Source organism: Barbus barbus, assembly GCF_936440315.1.
Source record: "Barbus barbus genome assembly, chromosome: 6".
NCBI classification, from domain to species: Eukaryota; Metazoa; Chordata; class Actinopteri; order Cypriniformes; family Cyprinidae; genus Barbus; species Barbus barbus.
Genome location: NC_136734.1, coordinates 37,224,237 through 37,241,559, shown reverse-complemented (window position 1 = coordinate 37,241,559; position 17,323 = coordinate 37,224,237). Strand labels below are relative to the sequence as shown.

Below are 17,323 nucleotides of genomic sequence, written 5' to 3'. Positions count from 1 at the left end.
TATAATGTTACAAAAGCTTTTTATTTCAGAATCGTTACTAAGTAGTGTTATTATATATGTATAAATATTTTAAACATCTTTAACAAATGTCGAATTACACTTCAGATAACCTCAAAATGCATTTGTATTTCACTTTTAAAAATCTACATTTTCCACAGACTCCCTTGAGGCCCCCAAGACTTTTATTTATTTAAAAGTAGCTCTTATTTATGTATTTGCAAATTCAAATCTGGATTTTAAGCACACAGTTATATGATGTCTTAATATGCATTTACATATAGAGGAAAAGTATGGTTATACTAGAGGAATAAAACAGAACAAAATATAAAGGCCTTTTTAGCGCAGCCAAAAGGAAAGTACACAGCAAAACAACTTACACAAGGTTGTGATTTTAATGATATTTTAAAGAGACTACACATGACTTTGATCATTATAAGACACATTGAGATACAAAAATGACAGTGGAAGAGCAAAACAGCACCTGAAGGCATCACAGGGTCATCATGATTTACTGCTTCAGGTTTGCCCGTCCTCTACACCAGTGAGATAAATGAGCTTTTATTGATGTCAGCTCCACTTAAAATAACATCTTCAGAACGCACTGTATGTTGTCCTGTGAAATGCATCAGAGTTGTTGGATAGTGGTGTAACCTGGGACAGAACTGAGATGTGCTTCATCAGGATTTGCCTACTGACCAAGCAATAGCAAAGTGAAATAAGTCTGTAATGTCATAAAACGAAGCACAAGGCATTAACACTAACATTAACATTTATTCCTAAAAAGCAGTTTGAATGAAATTAACCTTTGGGAATGACAAATTAAAACCTACAAACCAACAATACTCATCCATTACATAAACAAAACATCAGACCAATTACGTCTATGAAGATTCAGTCATCTGTATAATAAGAGTATTAAGAAGTAATAAATTACAACACAAATTTTTATTAAGAAATTATTACTATTTATTGTTTCACCCCTCAATATAGAGGCTTCATTGTCACTTCTGAGGAAGTGGTTTCTGTTTTATGTCACATTCAAGTATTTTTTTCTCATAAAATAGAATCCAAAGTAAAAACTAACAGCAGTACAGTCAATGTCAGATATTTGGTTAGAGAGTCTCCAGACTTTTGTTTTGGTATAATTAAAAAAGTCAAATGAAAACCTTAATTTGCAGTATATAGTTAAAGGTTACACATACTTAAAAGTGCATGTATCAAGAATCAAACAGAAATTATTAGTAGTTAAGGTTATAAAACACTCACAAACTCTCTTTTGTAAGAAGACTACTTTTCTCAAGAAAATCCAAAGCATTCAACACGAGCAGAACAAACAATAACAGACATCCTCCCTTCCAAAACCACCAAAGTCTTCAGCAGCTTGGACCCTAATTGTCCCCCAAGAGAAAACACAACAGCGTACTGCTGGACATGCAGGATCCAGTAGGAGAGAAGAACGGTCCAGTGAGGAGACTAAGGAGGAGTCTACGGGGAGGCAACAGTGATCCAGTGGGACAGCAGTAGATGAGGTCTGACGTTTGCTCGTTTGTGAATGTGAGATCACACAGTGTAGTCCAGCTCTGCGTTCATCTTGGTGTACATTTCATAGATGGCGTCGATAGTAGCTGTGAAGTTTACTAAGAACTGCCGCACTTTGTCCAAGCATTCTTCCTCCTTGACCTCTCGACCTTTAGAAAGAGCTTTGAGAAAATCTGATCTGTATGGAGCGGCATATAGTGCTGCCTGAAAAAATGAAAAACAGACAGAGCAAGGTTTTTCCAAGCTTTTGCAGTCATCCGAAATGTCTACATTTCACTCATTTCACTTTCAGATGACGAAAAACTATTTTTAACTTACATAAAAACAACTTCTGAATACATACATACACATATGCATGCATTTTTTTTAAAGAAACTTACTGTAAAGAGCTTCTGGACAAACCAGCCATGATACTTCTTCAATGCCATTTCATACGCTTTGGTGATGTTGACTCTGATGAGGTTAGGGTTGTTTTCATCTTTATCCCCTTCCACTAGGCTCTGGAGAAGAACCTGGATGAAGCGTAGCCCCCTAACAAAAAACACAAGGAAAACAGGTTTTAGTTAAAGGGTAAATCAAAATTCACATTCTCAAAAAGTGTGGTTTCACAGAATGTTCTGGGTGCTTGTTTTTCCAGAATGAAACTCAGATGTTGTCAAGTTCCAAAAATATCATAAATCATAAACGTAGTTTGTTACTAAAGGCCAAGTAAATGATAACCGAATTTACTGTTCCTTAAAGGAATAGTTCACCCAAAAATGTAAATTTGTTGAAAATGCACTCACCCTCAGGCCATCCAAGATGTAGATGAGTTTGCCTCTTCATTAAAATAGATTTGGCTCAACAGTGGATCCTCTGCAGTGAATGGGTGCCATCAGAACAAGAGTCCAAACGGCTGATTAAAAACATCACAATAATACACAGGTAATTCTCAGGACTCCAGTCCATCAATTAACATCTTGCGAAGTGAAGAGCTGTGTGATTGTAAGAAAAATCCATCATCAAGCAAGCAGTTGCTTCTGGCCAAAATAGTCGCTTATTGGAGCCCATAATCCATAATATTGCTTCCTCCAGTGAAAAAAATTCATCCCGTTTTTTTTCTCACATGACAATCCACCAACATATTTGTTTTAGACTGTTTAAACAACTTTTTCACTGGAGAAAGCTACATTATGGATAGAGGAACGGAAGAAACAGTTTGAAGTTAAAGTCTTAAGGTCTATGTGAAATCTTCGTCCGAAATTATTGCACGTTAAACAATAAATACGACCTCACGTGGTGTCAATCTCGTTTGCACACTGCCTCTGAAACTTTCGTCCGTCAAAAAAAATTCGGATCAGGTTCGATTTTCTGCGTTTTCGCATCCGTAGCATGCATTTTGATAGGAAAGGATGGGGAATACGAAAAAAACGCATGCAAAAATTTCGTACTCAGTGTGCAATGGCCTTTAATGATGGGTTTGTTTATTAGAAACACACAGCTTTTCACTTCACAAGATATTAACTGACAGACGGGAGGCATGTGGCTTACTTGTGGATGTTTTTATCTGCCGTTTGGACTCTCATTCTGACGGCACCCATTCACTGCAGAGGATCCGTTGGTGAGCAAGTGATGTAATGCAAAATTTCTCCAAATCTGCTCTCATGACTAAACAAATTCTTGGATGACCTGACGGTGAGCACATTTTCAGCATTTTTTACTTGAACTATTTCTTTAACAAAGACAGAAGTCCATGTTTTCGTTATGCAGCTTTAAAGCAACTGTTTTTTGCTTTCACTTCTCTAAAATCAACAAACATTTCAGGCCCAGCCTTGCCTTTTCAGCCACATGAGGGCAAGTGTTGCTCCTACTTTTGGCCACTCGGTTCCATGCATCTCCTTCTCTGCTTCCAAAATGTGCTGCAGGGTTTTAAACCTGGTAGGGTTGCTGTCATACACAGCCTTGATTTTCTGTGAGAAAAAGCAGAGGTGGGTGGAGTTATGATTGTAAATGTTATACTGTTCAGTGCTTATCAACTGTTTATGTCACGTGGTGAACTTACAGTAATGTTACCTGCGATATCAGCTTTGATGGGGGTAAAAACAGCAGAGCCGAGGCAATCTAAGAGGAGATAAAAAGAACAGATGAATAATATTTGAATGCATGCAAATATGTTATTAACATTTATGGAATTTGCACGTATCTGAAATGTTGCCTGGCAACCTACTGTACACATGAAAACTAGATTATGTTATACACATGTGAGAATGCAACATTCTTTCACAGAGCTGTGAGGTAATCCTCTTTTTGCATACTAGAATATTTACAGGAATGTAGCAGACACACGGTAAAAGTATTGCCGCTTCTGATCCCTTAGAACTTAGAGTGAACTCTGACATTACCGCCTTAAAAAAAGAGCTCTAAATAATTAACTGTGCTTAGAGAGCATGACAGATTTCTGAAAGCACCCATGCGGTTCATTAAAGTTTCAGTACCACCCATTATCAAGCTGAGACACGCCGTCTGATAATGAAATAAACACCTGTGGAAAGGGAAACACACTGAATCACTGTATATAACCAATAGACACTGTATATGCTTTGTCAATTTTTTGTATTTAAAAAAAAAAAAGGTTTGATTGTATGTTGTTTGCATGCACGCACTGCCTAACTCTGTAAGCATAACATGCCCTTCAAATTTACTTTGTGTGGGTTACACATACCGACAAAAGGGTCATGCCGTTTCAAATTGAGCAAATTAGATTTTGAGTGCAACTCCTAAAAATGGTATCTTTGATAATTAGTTTGCATGTCTAATTAGATTATAAACCTGATTACTACTTGTTTAAAACTATTGATGCGTCGATATTAACACTCTGCCTGATACCGAATAACCTGATGATTATATTCATGTATTGAGCATTAATAAACGGACAATAATAAAATGATTGACTATTTTGCCTAAACAAATTAAAACTAAAACACTGGCAACAAAACTCAATTGTTTTAAATGCCTAAAGTGAATTTAGGCATCACAACATTATAATGTACAATATGAAAAATGGATATTCATTTTGAAATATTGTGAGTATAAAATATCTAGTGAGTATAAAAATTATGGTAAATGTAATATAAATGTAAAAATAGAGGAAATGAATATGCACAGTATCTAATATCAGCCAATATATTGATAAATAAAGAGTGTGTTTACACTTGTAGTTCACTTCTCTTGGTGTTTTGGTCCGGACCTGCTTCACTTAGTGTTCACACTGTAATTTTTTTATATCAAACCTAAAAATATAAGAAAAGGATGAAGTCACAACCTGATTAGACAGCTTTTATGACGTATATTTTGCAAACTGTATGCAGTTTTTTGTATGTGAGTACATATGATGGTGTTTTTACCAGCTGATGATTCACAAAGAGCTTATAAAATGTGTAAAGAGTCAAAACAGCACACTGAGCCTGCGGTTCTGGCACCTGTACCGAACTGTAAAGGGCAACAGGACAAGTTCATATTGCTTGTTTTTGTTCATATATCAGTCAAACCGCACCAGAGTTCATTTGGAAGCCTGAAAAGGTGGGTCTCGGTCCACTTGTTTGGTTACTCAGATGAACCGTACAAACAAGAGCAATTGCACCAAAGTTTGCTTTAATCAAATGGTACCAAGAAAGTCACGACTGCCACTGGTGCCCCTCACAAAAATAAATGTATGATATCCTTGTATATAACAGCATTTTATGCAGGCAGAGGATCTAAGCCCCATTCAAAAAAAAATGCCTGAACGAGAAAGGCCTTAGAAAGTGATATACAGTATGTGTTCCTCAAGTGAGAGTAGCAGCTAGAATTTCCCAACATAAAAGTGATATGTTCAACAGTGTAGAGTTCAAGCCAGCACAGTCCATTGGAAAGATCTGGGTCATCAGCATGTTGTACTATTAGCAAAAGGAGCATCTCTGGTTACAGATGACTCTAAACAAGCATCTAGTCTGCTTACACTCCAGCTTTTTCTGTGTGAATGAATGCCTTATAATTACAGAAAACACACACACATTCACTCACATGCCAAACAATGCCTCCCTCCCTCCTGTTTTCCTGATGTTGGTACTCCACACAGGGCTTTTTGTGTTAAAGTGTGAATGCTAAACAAGAGCTGGGAAGCTTAATTGTCTTTCTGTGGGAGTTAGCGACATCCACAACAACCAGTGTCCCCAATCACCTTATGACATCACACGATCATAAATACGTCTCCAATCATAGCCTGCCATACAAAGTTCATCTACTGAGGTTAAGCAGCTGTATCATTCATAGATCAGTTTAACTATGGGTTCCACCTGGAGATTCTTGTAGAACAAACAGTTGGGTCCAAAAGTCTGAGATCACTAGTGAAAATGCTTAATTTTTTTTTTTCAAATGACTGTTATTTCTAATGAAAATGTTTATTACATTAGAGAATACTAATATTTAATAATGTATTGAACATTTTCATTAGAAATTATATTATCAATATAATAATTTGAGCAAAAAAAAAAAAAATTAAGTAAAAAAGCACAACATTTTAAATAATATATCAAAGTTCAACATGGTCAATTTAATTAGTGACCTAATATAGAGCAGAATCGAAAATATTTCAAATCCATTTTAGATTAAAAATTTATTGAAAATCCTAAAACAGTTGTTTTTTTATTAGATTTTAAGTCTTGGGTTTTTAATGCGTCTCAGACTTGTCGACCTCCACTGTAGTTCTGTATTTTCACTATAAGGTTAATTTTTTTCTCCTTTCATATCCAGTTTGTTTTACAACCACAGCAAGAAAATGAGCCTTTTAGTGGCGGCTGGCAAAAAATTCAAGAGTACATTATGAGCTAATGTGAACACCTCAGGCTTGGCGTTTCAAGTGGCAAATTCATTTTAAATGCATTTTTCATATTAATACCAAATGAGGCTTCGAACAAAGATGCTCTGATGTTCCGTTCCACCAATGAACAGAGCAGGGCAACTCAACACCATGCTAATCAATTTTCTCAACTTCCAAAATCGAGGGCAGCAGATTAAATTATGCATGCAATTGGTTTGTGGCCTTCTTTGTGAAAAGAAATTTGAGCCAAAAAAAGATTAGTCCTCAATAGCAAACAATGGCTTCTGCTTGACAGCTAGGCTTTGTCAGACTCCTGCAGAGCACTGAAGATCTTGATCAGGAGTGGAAAATCTCACCCCTGATCAAGCAGCTGCAATATCCCAGAAAATCAGATGACATCAGACTATTGGTTTCTGTAACTACATTTTTATAATTATGTAACTGAATCAGTTTACAACTCTTCTTCTCTTAACATGCATGCATCACGAATTCATTAATTTTGAAGATGACATTCAGAAGTGATTTATGAGGGAGGGAATCCAAACTAACAAACACTAGCTATTTGATCATTTGCATATTGAAATAGATAATAAAGTAACTTTTTGACGACTTGAACAAGTCGTGCTGAACACTGAAAACTTGAAAACCTCAAAATATTGTCTTAAAGATCATTTGAAAGTCGTTTCATGACAGCACAGAGTTCACGGAAGAACCTACCGAAGAAAGGAGGAAGGTGAGACACCGCCTCGAGAAACGGCCGGGTTTCCACTTGTTTGTCAGCTGGAAGTTGCCGGAACTGGTGCTCCATTAGGAGAGCCATGATTGCCTAAAGTGGGCGAAAGTGACTTTTTTTTGCCTACAACATAAGACGGGGACAACACAGCAGCACTGAAGACGGAACCCGGAACTACCGCCACACACACAGACAGCATAGAATCACTTCTCCTTCTAGCGCTGCGCTGCACAGCTGGACTGCCCCCTGCTCCGCCCCTTTATGCAAATATATGCAGACTAATGAGGAGGAGCCAATCATATCGCACGGGGCGGGGCCAAAGCTTATAATACAGTCTTTTCAGTGCCCACACTTTACGATAAATAGCCAAATAGCCAAAAAAAAAAAAAACTAGATAAACATATAAACTTAAATCTACTATCTTTTCTTTATACTTAAATTATTTTTTAATCAGATAGAATATTAAAGTTAAATTATTAAATCAAATAATTATAAGTAGCTATATAAATCATAAATAAATAATTAAGGGAATCTAAAACTAATTAGTCCAGTATGCTGAGGAGGATATAGGCCTCTGCTTATTACTCTGTTACTACCATTGGTAAAATGTGAACAAATAAAATTCAAATTAAGGGCGGGGTATCCTGTGATTACAAATCATTACAAAATTTGTCTAATTTTTTATTTTTTTTATTTTACACTATGGTTTATGAGCTGTTTTCCTTGTGTCAAAACTTATATAATAGCCGGTTTAAGTTTATATAAACCTATATTAACTGCTGAAATTATTTTTATTACTCTCACCATTTAAACAGATGAAATATAAGTAAAAAAATCCAAAACTATAGTACACTGATCATATTATCAGCTTATAGGCTCTGGTTATTACATGAAACGCATCCACTGAGTTGGATTTTCCCAGGCTTATGGACCCTTTTTACATTTCTGTTTCTCAGAAGCAGAAGTTGTCAAAGTTGGATAAACTTCTAAAGCAGGAGATTACATCAAATGTATTTTTTGTGTTCCCATTTCCTCAAATAATGGCTGTCAGAAGAGAGAACGATGAACGAATTTACCATCACTTCCTTAGCTTAACTATTTTTTGTCATCTGATGCAAAGGTAGGCCTGATATGCAATGTATGGTGTTATAAATGTACATGATTTTTTTAAATAAAATAAAAACTTTGTGGGATTTACGATGCAGATTACCATTGAAACACATCATCACAGTCTGTAAAAAGGATCCATTTATAATTCTGAATTAAGAATTAAAAATGCTGATTATTATTGAAGTAAAATATTCTGATACTCTTATTGAAGTTCAGCTTTAGGCAGATTAAAGGACATGTTTAATGCACAAATGATCCATCGTGAAATCATCTAAAAGTGTTTCTCTTCAAAGAAAGTTAATAAGTAAAAGTAATGTCAACATGCTGCTTAATTTCACAACTGCTTCTTGAAGGGAATAAAGTAATCAAACCAGCTCTGAGTATTTGCTGAAACTTAAGGGGCCTCATTTAGTTAATAATTAAAATGTCCTTTACCCTGTTACTGACATTAGAGGTTTAAGCGGGGAGTCTTTCTGACGACGATTAGACACGATTATCTGGTCACCATTAAACATTCACATGCAATGTTTAATTCATCCAGCATAGGCTTAACCCACAATGACCCAGAAAGTGATGCCATTCTCTCTCTATTAATACTGCCATCAGATTCTCTTCTTTGACTCACACCTCGGCTGACTGCACATTTTTAATCAATATTTAATCTTGTAAAGCAGAGTCACCTTCTGTGTAGATCTTGATCACGTCTGGAATAGCCCTGAATATTACTGAAGGGCCAGCATGTCTGAATTATAAGTATTTTAATATCTTTTGATACTTTTTGAAACTTCAACCCTCTAAAATGTCCAGGGGAGTTGTAAAATATGGATGCAAATTTAGTGTAAATCAACTAGCAGAGTTCAAATTGTGTAGTGCATTTGACCTATTGAATTTGATCCAATGCTGATTTGGGTTTTGGCAGCTATTTACGCAACTTCACAACTTTAAAGGAATCACTCAGACAGTCTTATTCTGTGAAGAGCATGCCTGCATTTCCTTTCTATTCATCAAGAAAAGTCTTTCTTTTAGGCTATAGGCCTGCTCTTGTTTTAAGATTAATCAGTTTATAAAATAATACTTTGATTTACCACATTTGCTACTGTAAGCTTTGATATCATAGTTCTATAGCTACACATTAAAGTAGTGTGGAAATCCACAACTTATCCCTTTACCCAATCGCCTCGCTGTGTTTGTACCTCACTGCTCGCCGTAGGTAACCAGGAAGTAGTGCCGTAACCAAGTGGAACGCTTCTCTTTTGTGTTTAGCTTCGTGCCGTTAACGGCTTTTCTCTTTTGTTTTCATAATATTCATTGAATAAGCAGAGCACCAGAAGTTAAACGCCTCTGTCTGTGCGCTAAATCCACAGCTTTCAACGTAAATTTTGAAACGGAGAGTTAGCAAGCAGAGCCTAATTTACTTTATTTAACGTTAGCTTCGACTGCAGCATTAGCGCCTGTCTGTCATATATGCAATATAGTTATATTTTTATGATCACAGCATTTTTGTGAACTAATATCGACTGCTACAGTGATTGTAGGTCAAGGTCTATCATATAGGTCCGGATAGAAATAACGTTTCGGAGCTAAACTCCTGGTCCATGGCTCTCCCGACGCTCTCGGCGCGCTGGCCGGGTCTGGAGAGGCAGCTGGTGCGGCAGCGGGAGCAGGAGGCTCGCTGGAGGCAGCAGTGGGAGCTGCACTCCCGGTACTTCAGAGAGCAGGAGGTCCGCAGCAGCAAACAGACGCAGTGGAGCTCACGACAGTCCTTCCAGCGCAGGTACTGATGCTCAATCCGATCAGGAATTTCTTCCATTAGTCCTTTAGTTTGTTTGAGCTTATGCGCAAAGTTTAGAATTGAGAACACACTCCTGCCCACATTCAGGCCTGTTCTGGGATCAAGCTATGTGACGCAAATTTTCAAAGATTAAGACAGAAAATATAAATACATATGTACACTACCAGTCAAAAGTTTTTGGAAAGTAAGATTTTTAACTTTTCTGCATTTATTTGATCCAAAATACAGCAAAAGCAGTAATATTGTGAAATATTTTTTAAATAACTGCTTTCAATTTTAATATAATTTAAAATGTAATTATTCCTGTGATCAAAGCAAAATTTCCAGCATCATTTTACTCCGGTCATGATCCTTCAGAAATCATTCTAATATGCTGATTTGCTGCTCAAGAAACATTTTTATTGTCAATATTTAAAACAGTTGAGTAATTTTTTTCAGGATTCTTTGAATAGGAAGATCCAAAGATCAGCATTATCTGAAATAAAAAGCTTTTTGTAATATCATACACTATCCCATTCAAAAGCTTGGAGTAGGTATAATTTTTTAATTTTTTGGGTATACAAATTAATCATTTTATTTAGGAAGGATGCTTTAAATTGATCAAAAGTGATGATAAAGCCATTTATAATGTTACAAAAGATTTCTATTTTAGATAAATGCTGTTCTTCCGAAATTTCTATTCATCAAAGAAACCTGAAAAAATTCTACTCAGCTGTTTTCAGCATAATAATAATAGGTTTTTTTTTTTTTTTTTTTGAGCAGCAAATCTGAATATTAGAATGATTTCTGAAGGATCATGTGACTGGAGTAATGATGCTGAAAATTCAGCTTTGAAATCACAGGAATAAAATGTTAAAGTGTATTCAAATAGAAAAGAGCTTTTTAAAATAAAAAATATTTCAAATTTTTACTGTTTTTGCTGTATTTTGGATCAAATAAATGCAGGCTTGGTGAGCAGAAGACACTTATTTTAAAAAAACATTAAAAATCTTACTGTTTAAAAACTTTTGACCGGTAGTGTATATGTATATATACATATATAATCATATACATGTTATTGTACATAAGTATAGTGGATGATAGAACAATCTAAAAATGTCATATTTTACATTTAAAAGAGATATTTGAGCCATATATAATGATTAAAATATCAAATAGTTCCACCTTAATAATAACTGTATTGAAACTTTATAAAAAAATGTATATAAATATAATACACCCATTAATGTTATTCACGTCAAATGTTGGGATGTGAATATGATTTTGTGATTTTCACTCTATTAAGGCTTTCTGAGAAGTAAAACTTTGGAACACTTAAGTTATTAATGTAAATATATTGATCAATCAGAAGACAATATGATATAATGGGCATGGTTTAATTGTGAACCTTACCTTTTTTTTGTTATTTAATCGTGAATATTACTATGATTGGCTGATTTCACTTATTCAGTGGAACAATTTGAAAAAAATGTATATAGACCTTATCCATTATGTAGCTCCACCAGCTAATTACTCTTCAAAAGTGATACTATAGACTAAAGCTACTGCAAAAGCTGACGTTTAAAGACAAAATTCTAAAGATGGCTGTGTTTCTCGAACGCATATGTTCTGTGTGAACTGCCTTTTGCATCCAAAGTGATGTTGAAGATAATATATCTATAACAAAGTTACAAACTTTGTTTCATGGCGTTTTAGTATGTCAGCATTTCAGCGGGAGCGAATGAAGGAGGAGAAGCAGCAGAAACTGCAGGAACGCAGGGAGCGTCTGAGGATAATGCTCCAGGAAGAGAGAGACCAGTTGGAGGCCGAGCTCAGAAATGTTCGTCCAGACAGAGACACACTGTCCAGACAGCTGGTAGAAAAAACAGATGCCCTCCGGTCTGCCAGAGAAGAGAGGAGGAAAAATGTACAGTATGAACTCCTGTCTTAAAATTATGTTATGGAACACAACTGAAACAGATTTATTGATCTTTTTTTTTTTTTTAGCTTGCACAGGAGCTGCTGAGGGAACACTGGAAGCAGAACAACCCAGAACTGCGGAAGGTCAGTCATATATCAGTAAAACAATCGCAAGCAGAAAACTTGACATGTATGTTAGTTATGAGTATTATCAAATATGCAAGTTTGGGGTCAGCAAGAATTTTTTTTAAAGGAATCAGCAAGGATGCAGTAAAGAGACATTCATAATATTACAAAATATCTATTTTTTTTATTACGGTTTTCATACAAATATTAAGCACACAACTGTTCAGCATTGACAATAATAAGAAATGTTTCTTGATCTCCAAATCAGCATATTAAATTGATTTCTGAAGGATCACGTGACACTGATGACTGGAGCAATGATGCAGAAAATTCAGCTATTCCATCACAACAAATATTATAATAAATAATATTTCACAATAATACTGTTTTTATTGTATTTTTGATCAATTAAATGCAGCCTAGATGAGCTTAAGAGACTCTTTTCAAACCCATTAAAATATTACAGTCCCTAAACATTTGAAGTTTGAAAGAAAACAAAACGAGCTTCACATTTCTGCTTTTAAAACCCTCAAATTATATATTTGTCTTGTTTACCTCAACTGAAAGTGTCTTACTGTTACTCAAATTGTTCCTTCTGAAAAAAGCTGAGAGATGAGTCAGAATTTCTGTGCTAATCGACTCAATGCCGTCAATAGTGCTGGAACATTCACCAAGATTTCTTTTTAATCAAGAACCAGACATGACTGTAAGTTAATAGGGCATGTGATGTGTGTCTTCCATGGCTGATCTGTAACTCTGAGCTCGGGATTTGGTTCCGAACACAGGCAAGCACTTCTGGGGCGTTGTTTAATCAGACATCTCAGTGTCTCAAATGTTTGTGCATACAGGTGGAGACAGAGTTGCACAAAGATCACATTGTGAGCCAGTGGCAGGTTCAACAGCAGGAGAGAAAACAGGTGAGATGTTCACAGGAGGTGGTAAATGCCAGTGCTGCCATGTTGGCTCATGCATGAGCATCATTTAACATTAACATCTTGAGTTTTGTGTTAGAATAATAGTAGCTGCGTCCTTGTAGAAGAAGGACATTTCCTTTTTTCTTTTTTTAGTTTAACAATGTTCTTTCATGTTATCGCATTGAAATGTAACTCTGTTCTGTAACATTCAGGCTGATGAGAGAACTCAGGAGGAGAAACAGCGTTTTGAGAATGAGTATGAGAGAACAAGACGGGAGGCTCTGGAGAGAATGAAAGAAGCAGAGGAGAAGAGAAGACAAGAGGAAAAGAAGCGAGCTGAAGACCTCTGTAAACAGATGGAGGAGCTCAGGCTACGGGAACAGGAAGTATGGAATTACTGTAAAATAGAATTACACTTGCAATCAGGGCTGTGCAAATGTAACTATCATGTGCATCTCATGCGACGCATCTCAGATGGAGCAGCATTTACTACACAGAGCCGTAGTTCACTGACAAGCTACACATTATCCTCTTCATAATCGTAGGCGATACATTGCCGATAATTAACGTGATATTGTGGAGCTTGTCAGTGAACTACGGCTCTGTGTAGTAAATGCCGCACCATCTGATAGCATGTGATGGAGATTTACTACTAATCACAGAACTGGCGTTACTGACGAGATGAGCATGATCATCGCATTCGATTATTTGCACAAAAATAACCATGTGACAAAAAACAAATGCCATAAAGATCAAGTAAACTCAACTTTCTGTGTGTTTGTTAATGTGTATATTGTTTAATGTGTAAAATTAACCTTTTTAAGGTCTATACATGCAACAAATGTAAGGCTTACATTTCATCGCGTTCTTGTTCCAGGCTGAGCGTCTTAAGCAGGAACAGGAAGCTCTAATGTCTCAACGCTGGGAGCTTGAGAAGCTAGAGGATGAGAGGAAGAGGATGGAGGAAAGCAGGAGGAAAACTGAATTTGGGTAAAATAATTAGGAACATTTTTTTTTTTAACTAAAACTATTCAAAATGTACGTTAAATTAAATAAATCTGAAATATAATATAAATAATAGGTGAAAAACAACTAAATTAGATGTCGCCTTGGCCCCAAGCTGAAATAAAAAGTGAAGTACAAAAATTATTTAAAAATTTATTAAACCTATTTAAAAAATAAAAATGACAAACGCACATAACAAAATGACTAAAAATATAAAAGTTAATTTAAAATGTGAACACAAAATACAGGATATAAATAACACTAAATTGAAACTGTTCTGCAGTAGCCTAAAGCCAGTGTTCTCTGCTTCCGCAGGCATTTCCTGACTCGTCAATACCGTGCTCAGCTGAAAAGGAGAGCACAGCAGGTGCAGGAGGAACTGGTGGGTTACCACGAAAACTGAAGCTTTGCCCTAAAGCCGAATAGAATTTGTCTTGACTGAGTGACCTCAATAGCTTTCCTGTCCACCAGGAGGCAGACCGCAAGATCTTAGCAGTGCTGCTGGAGGGAGAAGTGGATGATCAGAGACTGGAGAAAGCCAGGAGAGAGAGAGCCGTCGCTGACGCCGCCTGGATGAAGAGAGTCATAGAGGAGCAGCTCCAGCTGGAGAGGGAGAGGGAGGCAGAGTTTGATATTTTATATCGGTGAGTAAAGTCAGGATGTTTGTTAAGAACTTGCCTTTGGAACTGGAAGTCAATTTCATACTCTGGTTTTGTTTGCCGCCTGCAGGGAGGAAGCTCAGCGTGTTTGGGAGAAGAGAGAGGCAGAGTGGGAGAAGGAGAGGAGAGCCAGAGAGAGACTCATGCGGGAGGTGAGGACGATGGCCAGCAGACCAGCAGGCACATGCTCCAACTCAAGCTCCCTTCAACAGTGCTCTTTACTTACATAATTCACGTGAATAAGTTCACGAAGTTTAGCATTTTTTAAAAGGGGTCAAATAATGAGGAATTCCATTTTCCTTAATCTTTTGAAATATAAGTGGTATAGATATAGTAGTTGAGAAATATTGTCCCCAGACTCATTCTGCTGAGTCAGACAAATGCATACATTAATATATTCAAATCCTCAGCTAGGAAGTAAGTGCTAAATATCGTTTCATATGCATTAAGGTCACATCAGCGTAAATCATGAAAATCAAATTTGGTGTTATAATATACACATTACCTTTCAAAAGTCAGTATGAAATCTCCTATGTTCATTAATGCTGCATTTATTTGATCAAAAATACAGTAAAAACAGTAATATTGTGAAATATTATTAGAATTTAAAAGAACTATTTATATTTTTTCCTGTTTTAAAATGCAACATATTCCTGTGATCGCAAAGCAAAATTTTCATCAGCCATTACTCAATTTTTTTTTAAAGAAATGTAGTTAAATAGCTGACAGTGTTTGGATGCTTTGATATATTTTTAGTCAATGTTTGGTAGGTCCTGACAGGGCGCCAGCAGCAGCTGGAGGAACGAATGAAGGAGAACAGGCTGGCAAGGGAGGAGTCTCTGTGGAGGAGAGAAGAGCTCATCCAGCAGCTGGAGCAAGAGAGAGTCACCCAACGGCAGGAGAGGGAGCAGCAGGAGGGAGCACGCACCGCTCGCATGCAGGAGATCAATGCTCAGGTCTGGACAGAGAAACACTACCTAGTAGATTTACTTGGGTTATAAAGTATGGCTTCTAGATGTCTTCAACTGATGTATTTGTCCAACAGGTGGAGCACAGGCGCAGGGAACAGTGGGAGGAGCAGCGACGACTAGAGCAAGAAGAACTACAAGAGAGGGAGGAGCTTAGACAGCAGGAGGAGGAGCTTCATCTTGAGACAGAGAGAATGATTCGACAGGGCTACAAGGATAAAGTGAGTGAAGATTAAAGTGTTAACGAGGACATGGCGTTTATTTGAAATTAGATTTTAAGTGCTTTGTAATATTATAACTGATCTATTTTTCATCGTGGCAGATTCACAACAGACCCCGGTCAGCATGGACATGAGAGCGCTTCACAGGAAGAGTCTTTGTGCCACATCCCCTTTCAGGTGCTAGGAGTATTTTCTAGCACTGTTTTTCATTAAGAATTGGGGATATCTATGTCCATGTTGATCTCGGCCACTTTGTACTTAAATGAGAACCAGGTTCCCTCTCAGAGATGCTTTATATATATATATATATATATATGTTAATGATTTACATTATGGCTTCCATAAATGATTGTATAGGTAAGTTCTCAATCTTAAATTTCCATTGCACTAGTGTTGAGGTTTCAATGTAGGTCTGGTTTTATATGTCGACTGATTTGTATAGATGAATTTCATTGACACGTTTTTCAATAAAGACAACGTTATCCATTGTTTACTGCATTCATATATAATTAAGAATTTTAACTGGACAGCAATGTGTGCAAGCAGTAATAAAAATATGTAAAAAAGTAACACCTAGTCAACAATGCAAGAAAGAGACGTGATGAGTAGATTTCTATTATAATTAACACTGACTATGAGATTTTTTTTATTAAAAGTTTACATTTGTGTTCTCGACTGACACATTGTTTTGGAGTTTAAAAACATTTTATGGTGTTTTACAGTTATAGTGCTAAATAGTACATATCAGTTTTAAGATTAAAAATGCCAGTAGGTATGCTAATTATATCATAGTTAAAGGAATAGTGCACCTAAAGTGAACATTTGTACTCACACTCAGGCCATCTAAAGTATATACGAGTGTTTCATCGGAACAGATTTGGGGAAACTTTACATGACTGCAGTGCTCCTCTGCAGTGAATGGGTGCCGTCAGAATGAGAGTCCAAACAAAAATAAACAAATTAAAACATCACAATAATCCACAAATATTTAGGTTTGCACTTCTGTAACCAAATCTGAATTTCTTCTCCCATGTAATATGTCAGCCATATTGCCACACCAGCAAAACGCTTCTAGCGGAGAGTTGAACTGGCAAGAGATTGACGGATAAGAGCGGACCTGCTTTAATGTTTTGATAGTGCCTGGAAGGCTCAGTGTTTAAAATTTGGGGTATGATAAACACATGCTTATAGTAGTCAATGAACATAAACTGGTAGGGGTGGGCGATATGACCAAAATCGTATATCACGATATAGTAATTTTATAGGGTGACCATATGTGCCATTTTTCCCAGATGCATCCTGGCCAGGATTTCTATATTGCTTTGATTCAAAGTACCTCAAGAGCGTTCGAAAACATAAGGAACCGATGTCATATACCAATCGGTCTGCACACGCAAACAAAGCCAAATCCTAGATATTTCAGGCAATATAGAAATCCTGGCCAGGACGCGCGTGTCTGGGAAAAATGGCACGTATGGTCACCCTAAATTTTATTTCACGGTAACTATTACTACTATTAT

The 17,323-nt window shown here is 36.5% G+C and overlaps 2 protein-coding genes across 2 annotated transcripts; one reads left to right on the top strand and one right to left on the bottom strand.

The window, feature by feature from the left end:
• Positions 1 to 375: 375 nt before the first annotated feature.
• On the bottom strand, positions 376 to 7,350 carry LOC306872006 (glycolipid transfer protein). Its single transcript, XM_079420318.1, has 5 exons — positions 7,094 to 7,350; positions 3,581 to 3,639; positions 3,355 to 3,488; positions 1,920 to 2,070; positions 376 to 1,743 (listed from the first exon to the last, which is right to left on the bottom strand). Exons 1-5 carry the CDS (start codon positions 7,194 to 7,196, stop codon positions 1,561 to 1,563), a joined length of 630 nt encoding a protein of 209 aa, XP_079276444.1. The 5' UTR covers positions 7,197 to 7,350; the 3' UTR covers positions 376 to 1,560.
• Positions 7,351 to 9,435: 2,085 nt separating this feature from the next.
• On the top strand, positions 9,436 to 16,071 carry LOC306871008 (trichoplein keratin filament-binding protein). Its single transcript, XM_079418649.1, has 12 exons — positions 9,436 to 9,993; positions 11,707 to 11,917; positions 11,998 to 12,054; positions 12,885 to 12,953; positions 13,163 to 13,336; positions 13,828 to 13,940; positions 14,271 to 14,337; positions 14,427 to 14,599; positions 14,685 to 14,766; positions 15,385 to 15,570; positions 15,660 to 15,803; positions 15,905 to 16,071. The coding sequence occupies exons 1-12, from the start codon at positions 9,815 to 9,817 to the stop codon at positions 15,935 to 15,937; spliced, it is 1,488 nt and encodes a 495-aa protein (XP_079274775.1). The 5' UTR covers positions 9,436 to 9,814; the 3' UTR covers positions 15,938 to 16,071.
• Positions 16,072 to 17,323: the final 1,252 nt, after the last annotated feature.